The 19967-nt window shown below is 34.5% G+C and overlaps 1 protein-coding gene across 5 annotated transcripts in view; it reads right to left on the bottom strand.

The window, feature by feature from the left end:
* Positions 1-19967, bottom strand: part of MAP4K3 (mitogen-activated protein kinase kinase kinase kinase 3) — a 141889-nt gene that overhangs the window by 77957 nt on the left and 43965 nt on the right. For 4 of the 5 annotated variants that reach the window (XR_002780689.1, XM_011361372.2, XM_011361373.1 and 1 more), the window contains 2 exons: positions 13239-13296; positions 519-609 (listed from right to left, as the gene is read on the bottom strand). Coding sequence is in view for 4 of the 5 variants with exons in the window: in XM_011361372.2 (XP_011359674.1) it covers positions 519-609; positions 13239-13296 (149 nt within the window). In the remaining variant the exon portion in view is untranslated. Of the gene's footprint in view, positions 1-518; positions 610-13238; positions 13297-14855; positions 15010-19967 lie in introns of those variants that run through there. The other variant, XM_023531334.1, reaches the window with a different exon arrangement.

Genomic DNA, 19967 nt, shown 5'->3' with positions numbered 1-19967 from the left:
AATTCAGTCTTTCTAAGTTCACTTAAGGGCCTAGAAAATAGGAAGTCAGTGAAATAATTATAGTTCCTAGTCCTTTGGACAAAATGAAGGGAAAAGATGATGCAATACCGAGGCTAGAAGCACAAAAGGAAAAAAATTTTCTAATAAAAACACAACAGGAAGAGATGCTCCTGACTTTCTAAATTCACCCAAGTCTAGAAGAAAGGGGCAGCAGAAGGGCAAATTTAGATCTCTAGTCTATCATAGGAAGACTAACCATAAAAGTCAGTTTTTACTTGTCAGCTTCCTTACTGAAACCACATCCAGAATTCCCAAGAGAATAACAGACAAATGTGAGACTATGATATTAGTTACAGAATTAACATAAATGGGGCATAAATAAAAATTCCATTCACATGAAAATATCTTTAAAGCATGAGGAAAACTATAAAACATGAATCAGAGCAACTTCATTTTGTTAAATGTTATTAGGTGATGGAATTACGTCTCCCTTTTCAAAAGGGAGACAAACAATGTACCTGAGATAGCTTCCAAAATAAGCGACTATATTTGGGTGTTTACAGTCTTTCATCATAATAATTTCTTGCTGCACAACTGCAAAGTCTTCTCCTAGAATAAAAAAAAAAAAGCATGTTGAATATTTAATGGGTAAGAAATTTCAAAATGTCCATTTATTTCAAAACATAATAAATGTTGATATTACTTTTAACAACAATTTCAGTCCTACCTTGACAGAAAGTAAAATACAGTAACAAAAAGCATAAACTCTGGCCCCAGACTATCTGGATTCAAATCTCAACTCTATTCTTTACTAAGCTATGTGAACTTGGGCAAGTTACTTGACCTATCTGTGCTACCTGCTTCCACTGTAAAATGAGAATAAAAATAATAATCTGTCTCTTAGGGCTGTTGGAAGAGTTAAAGTAGCTTACATATGTAAAATGCTTAGAACAATGCCTGTTTGTGGGCCATCTGCTAACTCAGCACTGCTAGAGTGTAGGTAAGCCTGTTGGATTTACATAGAGCCTGTGGAAGTACATTTGACATTCTTGGTGCATAAGAGTTTCTGCCCTAACTTCAAAAAGAATTACTTCTTTGTGCTACATTTATATCACAAATGTTATTTGGTAAAAAAGGAAAGAGTGACGTTTATTTTTTTTCCATTGAATTATCTGATGATTATGTCCAAGGCATAACAGTAAGGGCTACATAATAAGCACTTGCTATTATTACTATGATACCTTAGAAATAATCACCAGATAATTCACTAGAAAATATACATCGCTCTTTTCTTTTTTACCAAATAATATTTGATATAATTTTAGCACAAAGAAGTAATTCTTTTTGAAGTTAGGGCAGAAATCCTAATACATCAAGAGTGTCAAATGTACCTCCACAGGTTCTATGTAGAGCCAATAGGCCTATACTTTAGCAGTGCTGAGTTACCAGATGGCCCACAAACACAGGCTTATCCTGTATTTGAATGCTTTATTCCAACTTCGTTGCGATGCAAAATGGGACTGTATTTGAGCCTGGCCAGAGTATTAGCAAATAATCTCTCTTCTACTCCCTCCCTGCCCATTCTTCAAAATAAGATCTGGCAATCCTATAGCAGGGTCACATGCTGTGGCTCCTGAATGAACACCTGTCAATGGGAGAAACAGAACTGGTGTGAATGCAAATGTGGTAAACCAGAGATGATGCAGAAGGAAAACAAAGTAGCTTTGTATCACTAATTCAGTTTTTAAAATATTATATGCTATGAATAGTCTGATTAAATATATCTTAGAAGCAAAGTAAAAAATAGAAATCTTCCAAAGTACTACTCAAATCATAAGCATGGAGTTTTTAGGATAAGCTCTGACATTTCTGGCCTTGGTATCTGCCTATTGTAAATGTAACTGAGTCTTGAAGCAGCCCAACCATGAACCATTTGAACCCAGTATTGAAACTCATCTAATTGCCCAGTTACAAGGGAAGAAGTAATGGATAACAGAGGGTGTGTCAGGTTCTTAATTTCTGCGATGCAGTGTGTACAAGACCAAAGATCTCCAAAGAGAATGGAAAATTTTTATGCCTCCAAAATTTCAGAAGAAAATCACTGAATAAAGATCCTCTTCTGAGTTTACTTCCCACCACTAAGAATTCCTGATTTTCAGTACCTTAAGAAAAATTCAAGCTAAAAATAATGTCATATGAGACTAATACCAATTTTCAAGGATATACTCAATATTTTGAAAGTTCCAAATTTTGCTTTTTCATCTGCCTCTCAATTATACTTTCTCCCAATCTGGTGAAAGGGTTACAAGAAATCAAAGTTTATCTAGTCAGAGTGAACCCTAAGACTTTAGTCTGATAGTCAGACAGCAGCTCTTCCTAGGGTACCGTCTAACAGTTTAGTTGTCATCTCACAATCTCAAAGGGAATCAGCTTTAAAATAAAGTTGACCTGCAGAAAACACTGAAGAGAAACAAGAAAATGGGAGAAGGAGAAAGGCACGTGATAACGCAATTAAGTTACTACATATAGCAAGCTGCACCTGCCTGTGTAATTTTCAGATATACCTATATATAACTAATAAATTCCCAGTATCGTTAAGGCCACCTTGAGTTGTGGTTTGCTACAACTGTAAGCATCACAACTTCTACAGTGATCTTTGTACATATCACTGCTCTTATGATACTGCATCAATGTCTGTATGTCTATGTCCTCACTAGAATACTAGTTTCTCTAGTACTGGATTATGCCTTACTCATCTTTGTATCCCTAGCACCTAATATGTGATTAATAAAACTGATGCCTTAACAAATCTATGATACCTCATAATTCTTCTCCATAATGACTCTAAATCAGAAATATCTGCTTTGTTTTAATTTCATCCAGTTGTTAGCATGTTTTATACAATTAATGGCTTATTTGCTACTCCTGTGCTTTCTACTGAAACCTATGAGTTGCTTTAAGTCTTCGACTACCTCTTTCCCATGAAATGTCAATTCAAAGTCCTTTTCCCTAGTAAGTCATCTCTGTGTGATTACAATAGCAGACAAATAAATTCAACATTTTTGTGGGGGAAAAAATCCAAAGAAATAATCCACAACTCAAATTTTAAAGGTAACTGAAAAAGGTAGAGATTGGTTTAATATTCAAAATACATAAGGTAGAGATTTGGTTTAATATTCAAAATACATAACTCCTACAACTCAAAGGAAAAAAAATGAAATCAAACAAAATAAAATCCTGATCAAAAAATGGGCAAAGGACTTGACATACATTTATCCAAAGAAGACACACAAATGGCACATGGTTATATGAAAAGATGTTCACTGGCACTAAACATCAGGAAAAATGCAAATAAAAAACCACATGAGATATTAACTCACACCTGTTGGGATGGCCATTAGCAAGAAAACAGAAAATAACAAGTGTTGACAAGAATGTGGAAAAATTAAAACACTTGTACACTGTTGGTGGTAACGTAAAATGGTGTAGCTACTATGGAAAACAGAATAGTGATTCCTCAAAATATTAAAAATAAAACTACCATATGATCCAGCAATCCTACTTCTTTTTCACCCAAAAGAAGTGAAATCGAGATTTCAAAGAGATGTCTGCACTCCCATGTTCACTGCATTAATCGCAACAACCAAGAGGTAGCATCAACCTAAAAGTCCACTGATCTATATTCCATTGTATATACATATATAATATTATTCAATTATAAAAAAGAGGATACCCTATCATATGCAGCAACATGGATGAACCTTGAGGACATTATGTTAAGTGAAAAAAGCAGTCACAGAAGGATAAATACTGCAAGATTCCACTTATGTGAGTTACCTAAAGTAGTCAAATTCACAGAAACTGAAAGCAGAATGGTGGCTGCCAGGAGCTGGTGGTGAGGAGAGATGGTGAGCTGCAGTTCATCATGCTTATAGTGAACAATACTAATACTGTACGATGCATTTAAAAATTTGTTAAGATGGTAAATCTAATGTTATGTGCTCCCCGCCCCCCACCCACATACACACAATGTTCCAAGGCCACAGAAAAAAAAAATTAAACTTAGACTATGGGAAACAAGTATTTCTCATGCCCATGTTATGGGCACTTCATTCAAAAATCTTTCTGCTTTGATTTTTTTAACACACAGAGAAGTGGGAACGTCATCTATGCTATGTGCAGAAGTATTTTAATTATAAGGCCAGTTTTACTTTACCTTATGAAATATGATGCCATTCAAAATATACAACTGACAAACTCCATGTCATACCATAGAAAAAATAAATGGAATTAATAGTATTTCAGTAATCTATAACTCATTTTCCAGAGCTGTGGTTCTTTTAAACAAGTAGTCAAATACAGTTTCAACCTACCAGAGTACCAGGAAATACTGAAATCCAATTACTTCCTTAAACCATCAGCATACCATGGAATCCAATGGCTGATTTTAAATGATAAAAAATTGGCCTTAAGTAATTATAATACATAATTATAAAATACTTTTTGTAAAACCACAGAACCAGTGCCCAATTTTTAGTTTTTGGAAAAATACTCAAACCGTAATTAAATACCACACAGAAGGAAATATCCAATAATCATGACTTCTAGATATTTCAATAAAATTGAAAAAAATTATAATAGCAGTATTATTTTTAAGTACTGAGAATAAAAAAATGACTTCAAATATTTGATGAAAATAATGTATAGCCTATTTTTTTGTTTGTTCACCTTTTAGTAAGAGTTCATGCTTAAGATAAGTATCACTTACATTTGCATAAATTGTTATGAATCAACTTTGAACTGAGGTTCAACAGGATGGAGAAGAAATTCCCTTCCTGAAACTAAACAGTAAAAGATTAAAATATTCTGATTGTTATATCAAAACAGTTTCTTAGATGATTAGGTTTAGTTTTTGGTTTAAAGAAAACATGAAAAAAAAAAAAAAAGAAAGAAAAAGAAAACATGATTCCCATTCCCCAAACAACTACTCTAATTCAATGCTACTCAACCTTGTTTTTCTAATGGCCTCTCTCCATGAAATTTTAATGCTGCAGGTGTTCTGTATATTTATTTATATACTATATATATATATATATCTGTGCTTTATTCATAAAAAGAGTAAAAAATTTTTCACCTATAAAGAACTAAATCCCATCTCCTTCTCATTTTAAAGGTATATTTGAGAAAATATTTTCCAATGCGAAATAATGGTGTCTGGGTAATGAGGGAAGAATGGCTTAACGTGAGTTCCTGACTAACCTGCTAAGTCTCCCTTTCTCTCATCTAGATCCAGCTCTTCTTTCGAGAGCCAGGTTTACTAACGTAGCTCTGACAAAAGATCCAAAATGAGGTAGGTACCCATAACTCAGAAGTGAATTCCCAGTACAAGTCTTCTGGATTATATCCCTCCTATTCTGTTAAAGATTATGGCAGCATACTTAGAGAGTTTCTTTATGTAACGTAGGTCTATAGTAGGCTTGAAAAATGTTTCTAGAGTAAGAAATAGAAAACATAATGCACAGTATAGATTTTAAACCAAGTGAAGACTATAATGGGTAAAAATTTTTCTATCTTTATTGTGCTTCCCAAGAAGAACCATAGTCTCTGTTACCAACCTGTAAAAATAAAGTACCACTGTCCGTAGGGTAAAGTCTAAATCTCTGGACTAGCATTTATAGTTCTCCATAAACAATCTTACTTCCCACTACGCCCAAACACAGCATATCAATCACTCTGGTCAAATGAAACTATTTCCCAAACACGCACAGTGTGTCGATACCACCTTTGCTTTCATACTATCCTCATATGAAATACCCTCCATTCTCCTACACTGCTTACAAAATGCTAGTCAGCCTTAAAGACTCAAATGAACTGCTCTTTTCTTAATTACACCAACTGAAACCTCATCTCTAAGGAACCCATCAAATAAAGGAGGATGTATTAGCTACTCTGTCCTATTAGTGTCCCTCCGCAGGGCACCCTGCCTAGATAGTCCCTACCCAGAGTATTCCAGAGTAAATAGTCAAAGCCAGCCAGTCAATGACCTGAGAATTACTGTTTTTCTAGTCAAAGCCACCACCATTCCTTAATTCTCACACACACACACACACACACACACACACACACACACACACACACACACACACTGCTCAATGGGTGACTCCCCGTAGTTAGGCTGCTAACATATACTCTAGTTAGTTTTCACAATGGGTAACAAGCTCCTTGAAGGCAGAAACTATGTCTTGTATCTTCTATTCTAACTAAATTGAGTGCTAAATATTCATATTCATAAAACTAAATTATTAAACAGACACAAAAGGTTGGGAATGAGATATACTAAAAAGTCTTTTGTTATCTGCTTTTTTATTTTTGAGCATTATTACCTTTAAATGTGTAAATTTCTAATTTGTCCAGTATAGTCAGCCTCAAGACCATAATATGGCTCTACTATATTAAAGCATGTCTAAGCAATCCATGATTAACGTTGAAAAGTAATTATCATAAATGATCTAACAACAACTCTCTTCATGATGGCAATAAACACAGAGCAGCACTGAATAAACAACTGGTCGTAAGGGATCTACTAAAGCACTCCAGGGAGATGTGAAAAGGAGCCTGATAAATAATTTCCCTGGTGTCGTGCCACTCTATGATGAAAATGAAGGGGGAGAAAACACTTCTCCTACCTCTCAGGACAGAAAAAACTAATGTCAAAAGCTGACAGGAAATATTTGTAAACTATAACTTTGGAGATCCGTGAAAAACAGTGAAATGAGGTCTTACTGGTATCTTTTCACTTTTAAAAATTTTGCTGTATTTTATTAAATGCTGCTCTCATGGAAACTGCCCTGGTCATCAATCTCAGTATTTTTCATTGTGTTTGAAAAGGAATGAGTTTCCCCATTTAGAAGAAATGAGTTTCTCCTATGAGTTGCTACCTAATTAATCAGTGTCATCTCTATATTCTACTTTAATAAGTAGTGCTGCAAACAGTTACCACAAAAAGTAATTACTAGCAACTTTAATTAAATAATATTTTTTACGGTGAAAAGCTAAAGAAAATGGGCCAAGAATCAGAAGAATCAGATCCACAAATAAGATGTGTGACTTTGTGCAAATTACAAATGCTGTACGTACTTTTCTGCAATATGAGGTGTGAGTGTTAGGCCTCAGAGATTATTCACACAGTAACTCTTTGCCACCAGGTATTTTCTATGACAAAAGTTCTCAAAGTTTTAAACATCTGATAATCGAGATAGATGACATCGAAAATGTACCTAATGGCTCTAAAATTCTGACTTTAAAACAAAAAGGAAAAAAAAAGATTCAAGAGACCTATAACGTAGACAGTTATACACCTTATAAGAACTTGAATGTGAAGTCTGAAAGTATATGAGTTCTCTTCTACTAGCAAGCTCTGCCACAAGCTTTCATCTTGACCCCTTTTCAATTTTCTTCAAAATAAGTCTCGAGAGTTGGCATTGGCAGTGTGCTAGCCCAATCAGCCTAAAGTCCATGGGAACAAAATCAGGTTTATTGATCCACTGCAATAAGGGAGACCACACACCAGAGACTGGATCATCTCACAAAACAAAGCAAAATATGAGTTATAAAAGTTGGGAAGAGTGCAGTTTAGGTGAAATTTAAATGAAGCAATGTTTAGGTAGGCTTACAGCAAAGCAGAACTGTGTGCAAAGGGGTCTATCTTAGGACTGGACTGCAAAGTGAACCCAAGGTTCTCTTTCCTTAGGAAATATAAAGTTTAGATGTGGATGCTGTGTCTACAAACCACTTCTCCGAGCTGTACATCTCAGCTGTAAATCAAGACGGTTTCTTTATGACAAAATGACTTAAGATTCTCTAGGCAAGGGTGGAATGTTTTATTCTTGCTCATATAATTACACATAATCAAGTTTCTGATAGTCTATGATTTTCAAGAACAAAGTTTCTCAGTGAGTAAGCAAGCCATAGCCAAAGATAGGATTGGTTAGGACACTTTACAGTTGCACCATTCTTGGGAGAAATATTGTTTGAGGTTTTATCTGTGTGTTATTCCAGCCTGATAAATGGCCAGGCATATCTTCACTTTCCTCATTAGTCACTTGAGATGCCTGTCTCCATTATATGTCAGAGTGTAAAGAACAGTCTTTTAATTAAACTGATCGCTTTATACTCTTCAGAATGGAGTTTATTTGCTGGTTTATCTTTTGGTTTGTTTATTATGCATCTATTCCTCCACAAAAGATGTCCAATTTGAGCAAATATACTTGTTTTGAAGAATTATTTGTACCTTACCCACCAATGAAGTTAATTTAGTACTCATTAAATGTTAATAAAAATCACTTAGCTTGCTTATGAAGTGGCTTACTTATTAGTTCTAGAAAACCTATATACTCTATTTTTTTAAAAATAAACATCCTGCTAAACCTGATAACAGTTTTCTCAGCACTGCTAACTTCTGAGAGTGGTGAAAGAGCAGGCGCTCGAGCTACGTTGCCCGAGTTCAAATCTCAGCTCTCCACTAATTAGAGCAAGTTACTGAAACTTCACTACTTCTATTTCTTATTTTAAAAAATAGGAACAATAATGTGAGGGTTAAATGAGTCAACGAATGTAAATCGCTTAGATCAGGGCCTGGTACAAAGTAAGTATGAATAAATGTTAGCTATTTATTAGCAAAAAAGTGTCATGGTTTAAACCAACTCATCTCTAAGATATCTTTTTAGTCTCATATCTTCCTCATTAATTTGATTTATCCAATAAATATTTACTGAGTGTCTACTAGGTGCCAAGCAATGTATCAGGCACTGAGAACCTTATGGTAAAGAAGATAGATATGAAGTTTGCCCTTATAGAAATTATCATCTAGTGAAGATTTCAATACCACCACATTCTTACCAACAGTTTTTTCCATTTCTTCCACCAAAAACATGCCCTCATTACTAAGGAAAAAACACCAACTTTCTCAAAGAATCACTATTATCAGACAGTGAGTTCCTTTACAACAAGGACCATGTAATGCTAGTAACTAGTAAGGGTCTTAACAACATAACAGTCAATAAATATTTGTGGCATTTCCCTAACTGTGTCTGTAATTTAATTTATATTTTTCAACGCTGCGTTTTTCTATTGAGGTCCTATTATTGTTTAACTATTTCTCTCTTCAATTGTCAGTTTGTTTCATATATTTTTGGGCTTCGTTTTTAAGTGTAAGTATTATTTCCCATTCTTTTTTCAACATACGAATTTACATTGAGGGCTTTTTTTTTTCCCCCTAAAGATTCTACATATAAGTGATACCATGCTGTATCTGCCTTTCTCTGTTTATTTCACTTAGCATAATACCCTCACTGTCTATCCATGTTGTCATAAATGGAGGATTTCCTTCTTTCTTGTGGCTGAGTAGTATTCCATTGAATAATTATACACCACATCTTCTTTATCCATTCCTCTGTTGACAGACACATTGTTTCCGTATATTGGCTATCGTGAACAATGCTGCAATGAATATGGGAATGCACATATCTCTTCGATAACCTATTTTCATATCCTTTGGATATCTACCCAGAAGTGGGAATGCTAGATCATATGGTAGTTCTTTTTAAATTTTTGAAATTTAAAGAGCCATTTAAATTCCATACTGTTTTCCATAGTGGCTGCATTATGGAAATTTACATTCCTACCGACAGTATACAAGATCTTCTCTTCTTCATATCTTGGCTAACACTTATTACCTCTTGGCTTTCTTATGAAAAAAAACTAAGAAGGTTCTGCACAACAAAGGAAACCACCAACAAAATGAAAAGCAACCTATGAAATGAGAGAAAATATTTGCAAATCGTATATCTAATAAGAGGTTAATATCCAAAATATATAAAGAACTCATCCAGGTCAATAGCAAAAAACAAATAACCGGACTACAAAAATGGGCAGAGGCACAGAACAGACATTCTTCCAAAGAAGATATACAAATGGTCAACATGAAAAGGTGCTGGGCATCACTAATCATCAGGGAAGGGCAAATCAAAACCACAAGCAGATATCACTTCACACGTGTCAGAATGACCATCAACAAAAAGATAAGTGATAACACGTAGGGGCTAATATTTTGCTCTGAAAACCGCTGGGACTACAATGTCATTTATAACACACCAAGAAAATATATACTTTGTTAGAAGTAACAATGTTAAAAGGATACTGGACGTTCTTCTATACTGGTATGTTATGGAAATGCAATACAAATTAAATATGTGTTAGTAGCATTTCAACTAAAATATCAGGAGTCATTAGTTTGCACTACACATTTGGAATTAAGAAGACTTTATGCAGAAGAATGAGATTATGGAGTGACATATCTGGGTACTGCTTTTCTCTTTTCTATGAAAGTACTTCTACCTCTCATTAAACATGTCATAGTACTTGTTTTTATTTTTAACCCACTTTATGAGTAAGGTTGAAGATAAATTATGAATATATGCTTGTTATCCTCTGAGACTTTGGGGAAAAGGTAACATGGATGCGTAATTAACGTATCTGGACAGGAAATTCACTAATAAGTTTTTAAAATAGAGACAAGTTTATCTGCCTTGTCTAATGCCCTTACCACTAATTTCCTGATAACTTTAATTTCTGATGAAAAATCTTTAATAGGTGAAAATTCATGACATATTGCTTTCAGGTGATGTTCTAATGATAGTTCTTTAATAGTAACAGAGCTAATGGGCATAATAAAAAAAAAATAGATGATTTCTAACTTTAATTAAGCACGTAACACTGTGTAATGGTCCTGTCACTGGTAACCAGTCAGTTCCTTCTTCTAATCCCCAAAATGGCTCTTAAAATAAACAGATGTTTCCATCATTCTTCAGATAGCCTACTTACCAACCTCTGCTTCACTCTCAGCTAAGGACCTAGCCTCCTCCATTTGAGAAAATGGAGGCCCTGTCGTAAAGATCTTTTACAATTCTCTTTAATCTTAATGCTAATCTGTATTTGAGCTCAACCTTGGATCTTTAGAAAGATATGATCCCAAAGAGATACTCTTTATTTCAGAAGAGGTACCTCCTGATCCTATCAACTTCGAAGCCCTGTCAGAATCTTGCTCCATCATTTCTATTCTCTCTGATAGCTTTATTCTCTCCACTACCACTCACTTTTGCCTTTCAGCCTACAAACATGCTCAAATTTACTTCAATGTAAAAAATTTCCCTTAACTTTGCTTCTCCCATATTAAACTAGTCCCTCTACTGCTTTTCATAGCCAAATTTCTTCAAAAAATAGTATGCACTTTGTTTCCTCTTCTTTACTTCCATTAATTCCTCAACACACTCCAACCTATTTTTCATCCAACGACTGCTGAAATTACTCTTGGTCCATGTCATTTTAAAACCCAGATCAAAGGCCTCTTTATCAATTCTCATTCTACTTGACATTTCGGCAGCATTTGACACCAGTGTCCCCTTCTTTCTTTCAGACACACTCTACTACAACTACTACCAAACACTAATGATTTTCAAATCCATGACTCCAGTCGAGACCCCTAGATCATATTGACAACTATTTATCTACACAATCTCTAAACACTTCGTAATCAAAATGTCTCAAATGAATGGAAATGCATTCTCTTTCTTCATTCTACCTCCTAAATAACTCTCAAATATACTATAACTACCTTGGTTCAAATCCTTATAATAACCCTCAAACTGCTTCCTAAGGCAGAACACTGTCTGTGGCTCCAGTAGCCATTCTTTCCTACTTTTCAGACATGTAGCTGCCTAGCTAAAGACCACATTTCCCAGTCTCTCTTGTGTTTGTGTTGCCATGTAAGTAAGCTAACGGCAACAGAAAATGAGCAGCACTGATGTGTAACTTCCAACCTCACTTCCTTAAAAGAAAGTTGCTGGCCTTAAAATACCTCTCTCTTCCAGCAAGCTAACTTCTGATTGGAGACTATTTCATCAAGTAACATAGCCACATCTTAACAATTAAAAATGAAGGCCCTGCTTCAAATGCCACATCTTTAATATACTTAATCTTAAGTTTCTTATAAACTAAAGAGTAGGGGACTCAGAAAAAAGAAAAAAACTTTGATATTAGAATGTAACTGACTACACAAAATCTATAAATATGTATAACTGAGAAAGGATTTTTTTTATTCATTGTATTTTGGTGTGGTCTGATCACAGTCAGTCAATATATCCTTCAAATTTTATCTTAATGGCACTTCTAAAAAGTCTACTGATGATTCAAAACAGGTGACCACACTACAGCAGAAGTGGACTGGTTTTCTAAGAATTGTTTTTCAATTTTAGGAGGAAAGGAGGAAGAAAAGAGAGAGAGAACCGTATGCAGAGACCATATGTGTGATCCATAAAGCCTAAAATATTTTATGACCTAGCCTTTCCACAGAACAAGTGGCCCATGCTTAAAAAAAAAAACTGTTGGGTGGATTTCTGCTTATATCGAAGCTAATCCTGTTTTACCAATAAATTCACACTCTAAGCCTGTAGTGGAAGAAGCTATCAGAATGGCACTATCATCTCTCTGTAACTCCATTTAGACACCAACAGAGTTATCTGCTTATGGTAGTAGGATGAAAAAGAGAAAAGGGGTTTTAACAGAGGCTAAACAAGACTGTACAGTTAGAAAGATGTGGGTTTTGCAAGGGTTGGGGGGAACTCAGGGATAGAATAATGCTAAAGCTGACAAAAAAATATAGAGCAGTACTAAGGGCTTCACAATAAGCTGCTCAAGTTGGAAGGTAACTATTAAGATCAATATGACAGCTAGGTCTATTGAGAAAAGTGAGATTCAAGAGAAATGAAGTGACTTGCCCAAGTTCACAGAGCAAAAGAGTGGGACACAAAGAACTGAACTATAACCACCCAAATCTCAAGTTTACTTCTTTCCACGGCCCACAGTGCCCCCTCACCACAAGACTGTTAACTTGGAAATATACCACTATCAATCTGTGACAAGTTGGCTCAACTGAGCCCAGAAGGAACAAAGTCTCTTCAGGAGTTCTCCTCCCTCCCCCAGTTATTAGTTATTCTTTCAGGAAAGAAACAATAAGGTGTCTACAGGTCTCAAAGAGGTGTAGGAAAGAGTAGACACCAGTTCTATTTCCCAGAAGATATCGGGAACAATGAGGGAATGTTAACGAAATATCATTAAAATAAGCCTTAAAAATATCCAGTGGCGTACGGCAATAAGAAACATTTAAATTTCAATCAACTTACCTGGTTCCAATTTTATTACTTTAATTGCTGCCAATTCACCAGTGTTAACATTCCGTGCCTAATAAAAAGAAGAAAAGATAATTGTGAAAAAAAACCTTCATTAAAAACTTTATAAAATCTCATTTAGCTGTTTATTTTCAATTATACAAAAATATTTTTTAAGGCAAGAACTACAAAAGTGATTTATATTTAGAAAAGAAACTATATTCTTTACAATGAATTTAATCATTAATGCACATATAAATTTAATAATAATGATAATAATAATAGCTAATATACACAGAGGCCTTACTTGGTATGTGCCAGGCAGTATGCTAAGTGATTTTAACATTAAGTCATTTAATTTTCAAAACAATCTTATGGGATAGGTACTTATATTTGTCCCATGTTGCAGATGAGGAAATGGAAACAGAAGTTAAAGACTTGCTAAGGCCATACGGCTGGTAAACGATGTGCTGGGATTCCAACCTAGACAGTCTGACTCCAGAGTCTGAGCTTTAAAACATTAAATTCTACTGCCATTCACTCAAAGCCCGGTGATAAAAATTTTAATTTATTAACTAACCTTAAACTTGTTAATTAAAAAATCTTAGAATAGGAAAAGCTAACTCAACTATAAAACCATGAAAACAGCCCCTCTGCATGTGTTTAAACACACCTGAAGGTACAATCAAATCAGTACAGTTCAATACTAACCAAATATATTTTTATAAGCTACATATTAAAAATAAAGATTATTTTAAAAATCCGTATTAGATTCCTTTTACAACTATAATTGTGTGTAAGTAGGCAGAAACTGTCTTCTCAATTTGTATAAAAATAGCAGTAGTTCTTTATGAATTTAAAATGTTTTATAACTGGATGAGAACACTGAAAATAATATTTTAAGCTGTTATAACTATTATATAATATTTAAACTATTAACAGAAACTTAACACATTAATTTTCATATCAACTAATGAAGACCAGTACATACTCCTCTGATCACAGAAAGAATCATTCAGGTGACCAGAATTATTCTTAGTTGCAACAGTCTCTTATTAATGAATTAGTGGCAATCAGTGAGTCACCCACAAGGGATGGTAATAGGATTAACAGTGGAATCCTTCTAATAATACAAGGGCATTAAAAATACCAGCCAAGAATCTAGGAAGGTAGATACTGGACACAGCCATTGATGAAATGTGAAATTTAACCTTTTAACTCAAAAAAGAACAAGAGTACTAAAAGATTTCCCCAAATAATAAAAAAATTAAAATGAAATCTGCAGGGAAAATTCATTCCTTCAGAAAAAAAATTCCCATAACTAATAAACACTTATGATGCCAATTTATGACAGGCAGTACAAAACAGATTTGAACAATTATTTCAAATTAAATTTAATTTCCAGTAAATGAGATAGATATATCAAATAGATAGTGCTAGGTAAATACTTATTCCCTTTTAAGATGAGAAGATACACATAAAATCTTCTATCTATATATAAAATGAAATAGAAATAAAATCAGAATATCATTCTGGAAACATTGTGTCAAGCGGACCGAGTATACCTATAAAATATTCAAGTATATCACATGTCAGTCGTAAATCTTCTCGAACACTACGATAACTACTTGCCTTTCCTCACACTTTGATATCTCTTCTCTGTTAGGCTCCTCCTTGTTATTCATACGCTGTCTTTCAACCCACATCTTTTTTAGCACTTCTTCAAATAAATTAAGACAAGCTGCAACTCTCTCCAATTTGTAATTCGTCATTTTAAATATCTTACCACCATGGTTTGGTTTTATTTACTGAAAAGAAATTCAGTGTATGAGTGATTCTATTATGAAACAGCAGAGAAATGTAAACCCATATAAAGCTAGGATGATTATTTTTATAGGTGAAATTTTGTTCCCAACTGACCACAAGAGGGGGCACTCTCTACTGACAACACAAGTTACCAAAGTATCCAAAATGGCTGCTGCAGACAATACACTCCTCTAAAAATCAATAGCTAACACCAGCACATATTTAACAAAAACACCGTGACAGCAGTATTGATAGTAGTTTACTAAAGTCAAAATTTACTAGAGGCTTGACTTCTGACTAGTTTTTCAAAATTTAAGTCAGTCCAGTATTTCCAAAGGGTAAGTTTTAAATTATGGTTCTTTAGAGACAAAAAAACAAGACAGCTAAAATGGTTATTGCTATTTTTGCCTTCTAAAATATTTTCCAATATGTAACTTACTTGACAGAATTAAGGTAACTCATAAAAAGGGAAGAAAAAATCCTCAGGAAACAAATTTCTAAATCTTCCACATCAAAATCCATGTTTACTAATTAAAAGTCTTTTAAAAAGCACTATAATTCATCAAGAATCCTTGTCTTCCAGCTAAAATAAATTTGCTGTCTCCAGATTTACAATGGTCAAGGTTACACAGTGAGGAAAATTTTAAAATATTATTTCTAATACTGTGTGACTGCTATTCTTTTTTTCTAATCACCTAGATGATTTATTAGGGAAAAAATGACAGGGTAAATATTGTAAAATATCACCAATGTATAAAGTTAAAAAATTCTAATTCAGTATCAGGAATGTAAAATTTTCAGCCTTGCTCAGGGCAGAAAGCTGAGGATAAGTATTCTAAGCATCTGGACCTCTTTTGCCACATCACTGATAAGACCATCATTCTTCACGCACTCTGAAAACAATGTTAGTTCATATTGCTCTTGAGTTTAAAACTCTTCAGGAATACACACCAATGCTTTAAAGACAAAAATTCAAATTCTCTGTCAAAGAATTTAAATTTTTCACTAAATATGGCACTTTTCATAAAAGCTTTATCAGGTTATTAATTCACATACCATAAAGTTCACTCTTTTAATACGTACAATTCAGTACCTTTTCGTATAGTCACAGAGTTACGTAACTATCATTAGTATCTAATTTTGGAACACTTTCATCACCCCAGAAAGAAACCCCAGACCTATTAGCAGTCATTCCCTAATCTTCCCTCTCTCAGTCTCTGACAACTACTGGTTTGCTTTCTGTCTCTGGGTTTGACTACTCTGGATATTTCATATGAACAGGATCATATGAAATGTGGTCTTTCATGACTGACTTTTTCCACCACGCATAACATTTTCAGGTTTGTCCATGCTGTACCATGTTTCAATACTTTATTCCTTGTGTTGCCAAATAATATTCCATTGTGTGGAAATACCACATTTTGTTTATCCATTTATCAGTTGAAAGATAACTGGGTTGTTTCCACTTCGGGGCTATTACAAATAATGCTTGTCTGAATACTAGTGTATAAAGTTTTGTGTGGACCTATGTTTTCAATTCTCTTGAGTACAGACCTAAGAGTGGAACTGCTGAATTATATGGTAGCTCTGTTTAGCTTTTTGAAGAACTGTTGAGCTGTTTTCCAAAGTGGCTGCACCATTTTATGTTATCAACAGCAATGTATGACGGTTTCAATTTCTCCACATCCTTGCCAAAATTTGTTATTATCTGTCATTCTTATTTTAACTATCCTAGTGGGTATGAAGTGGTATCTCATTGTGGTTGGACTTGCAATTCACTAATGAGTAGTGATGTTGAGCCTCTTTTCACATGCTTGTTGGTTGTTTGAATATTTTCCTTGGAGAAATGTCTATTCAATTCTTTGCCTGTTTTTAATTGTATTTGTTGTCTTCTTATCATTGACTTTTAAGAATTCTTTATAGATCCTGATATGTCGCTTATGAGCTTCATTATTTGCAAATAGTTTATACCATTCTGTGGGTTGTCTTCATTTTCTTGATGGTGTTTTTTGAAGCACGAAAGTTTTTAATTTTGATGAAATCCAACTTATCTTTTTTTTGTTGTTGCTGTTTGTGCTTCTGGTACTGTGGTTAGAAAACACTACCTAACTCAAGGTCAGAAAGATTCTTTTCCCTATGTTTTCCTCTAAGAGTTTTATAGTTTCAGCTCTTCCATTTGAATCTATGATCCATTTTTAGTGAATTTTTGTATGTGTCAGGTAGAGCTTCAATTTCATTTTTTTGTATATGGATGTCATGTTCTGAACTATTATAAAACCCTTTACACTTTAGCTTCTGTCTACCCTTCCAGTCATTCCCTAATTGGCACTTTATGCTCTAGCCAAACTAAAAAAGTTGCCATTCTCCGATGCCATCAACACTTTTGCCCTTTGGCACATACTTACTAGATATATGCTTGTCCCAACTCCCTCCCCTGATCTAACTCCTAGACAGTCTTTAAGCTCAGCTTTTGATATTATCACTTTCCATAAGCCTTTTCCTTACCTCTATTCTGGCCTAGCATCCCACCCCACAAATACACACTCGCATATAGATCTTGGGTAATCTTTCTCGAATGGGGTTGAGGGCTGGTGAAGAAAATCCTGCAGAACTGATCTCGGTTTAGAGGGGCTCCTGGAAACTACTATGTTTCAAAGCTGTCCCAGAATTCAGTTTGGTTCAGTTGGCCTTTTGAAGCAATTCTTACTAGAACTAGTTTGGGAAAGGATGTTTCTGAGAGGATTTCATACTGAATGATGAGTTATCTCCACCTATCAGAAAAATATTCCTTGAGTGAGAGTAAAGAAGCAATGATCAAGACACAGACACGCGCATGCGCACACGCACACGCACACACACACACACACAATGTGCTAGGTGCTATATAAAGAGAGTCAGAGATAGTCATTATCAACTAAAAAATCTGACTATTTACTATGTACCAAGCACACCTGTGTATTCGAGCTTACTCTTTAGACGGAGTTGTCCAAGATGAATGTAAAGAAAGGTTCTAAAATGGGAGTGAAGAAATAACAAAGTTTAACACTGACTCCACCAGTAACAAGCAATGGCACCTGATCAACTAATTTCCCTATGTTTTCTCCTCAACTCCCTCCCTCCAATTTAAAAACAAGAAAAAAGGAGAGACTATTTCTAAGGCTCCAACTCTAAAAGTCAATGTTTACATCAAACAATTTAAGTCTAAATTAAAAGATTCTAAATACTGAACCAGCTGGCCAGTTATATAAGAATCATACAAGGAGTTTAAAAACAAAACAACAAAAAACACCACCACTGATTTTGAACAACAGATTTAGGACGAGATGCAGAAATCTGTATTTAAAGCTACTGAAGTGCTTCTGATGATCAGCCAGGTTTGGGAGCCTGATCTAAGGCATTGTGCCATTTGAGTTTTACAAAGTATAAATACCAACTTCTAAGTCTGAAAGGGGTGTTACAGAAATGGCTTTAAGGAGATACCATTTAAGCATAGGTTTGAGAGATGGTCTGGATTACAACATACACATAAGAGGGACAGGAAAGAGAGCACAGAAAGAAAAGCATGAGCAAAGGCACAAGGAGAGAAAACAGGCTATTCTGAGTATACTGGGCGGGCCAAACCTCAGGGTGCCTCCCATATAAATACTCCCTTTCAGAGGGAAATGGCTAACCCACAGCCACTGCTGAAGAAATAATTTTGTTTGCTTTTCCACAGATACTTGGCCTAGGTATGAACCAACCACAAGGGCAACCAACTCATAGGCAGATTGACAGCCAGGGTGACAAACACCCCTAGTTTGCCCAGGACACTCCCAGTTTCTGCTCAGTGTCCGAGCAGATTAACAGTGGCTACATTTTTACTCTCAAAATTACAATTAAAATTTTATTTAATTTGGTAAGTTCAATGATAAATTATAAGGTTAGTCTACCAACAAACCCTAAGTTGACATGAAAAAAGGAAATAGGCCTATCAGATTCTCAAAAATAGAGGTCAGCAAACATACCTGTTTTTATAAAAGAGGTTTTTTTTGGAACATAGCTATGTTAATTTAAGTACTGTCTACAGTACAATAACAGAGTTGAACAGTTGAGACGGAGACCAAATGGCCCACAAAACTTGAAGTATTTACCACCTGGCCCTTTACTAGAACAACTGACCCTGTCCAACAGAACTTCCTGCATTATGGAAATGTTCTTTATTTGCACTGTTCAGTACAGACAGCTATCGATCAACTGAAACGTGGCTAGTACAACTAAAGAACTAAACTGTATTTGATTATTTGTGCATGCAATAAAATATTTAAATTTGGGGGTTTTAAATTTTTTTTAATTGAGATATAATTGACATATAACTCTGAGTTAGTTTAGGTGTATGATTTGGTATATGTATATATTATGAAATGATTAGCACAATAAGTTTAGTCAATATCCATCACATATCAAAAAAAGTTAAGAATTTTTTCTTATGACGAGAATTTTTAAGATCTACTTACTCTCATAGCATCTTTCAAATATATAATATGGTACTGTTAATATGTTGTACATTATATCCCTGGGACTTATTTAGCTTATAACTAGAGAAAAATCATCTTTAGTTCTCATAGTCTGAACATATGTATATAGATTTGTGTAACCACAACCACCATCTAAAAATAGAAAAGTCCAATCACTGCAAAAACTCCCTTGAAAGTTATATTCTTTCCTCACTCCACCTGGCAACCACTAACTTCCTCTTTGCCACTACAGTTCTGTCTTTTCAAGAATTTCATATAAATTAAATCATTCATTATGTAATTTTTTTTGAGACTGTCTTCTTTTACCAAGTTGGTGCATGCATTAGTTCGTTCTTTTTTATTGTTGAGTAGTAGTCCACTGTATGAATATACCACAGTTTCTCCATTACCAGTGGAAGGACATATTGGCTGTTTCCAGTTTTTG

Source organism: Pteropus vampyrus, unplaced genomic scaffold, assembly GCF_000151845.1.
Source record: "Pteropus vampyrus isolate Shadow unplaced genomic scaffold, Pvam_2.0 Scaffold66, whole genome shotgun sequence".
Taxonomy (NCBI): Eukaryota; Metazoa; Chordata; class Mammalia; order Chiroptera; family Pteropodidae; genus Pteropus; species Pteropus vampyrus.
The sequence above is the reverse complement of the archived record's forward strand: the minus strand, read 5'-3'. Positions and strand labels throughout refer to the sequence as shown.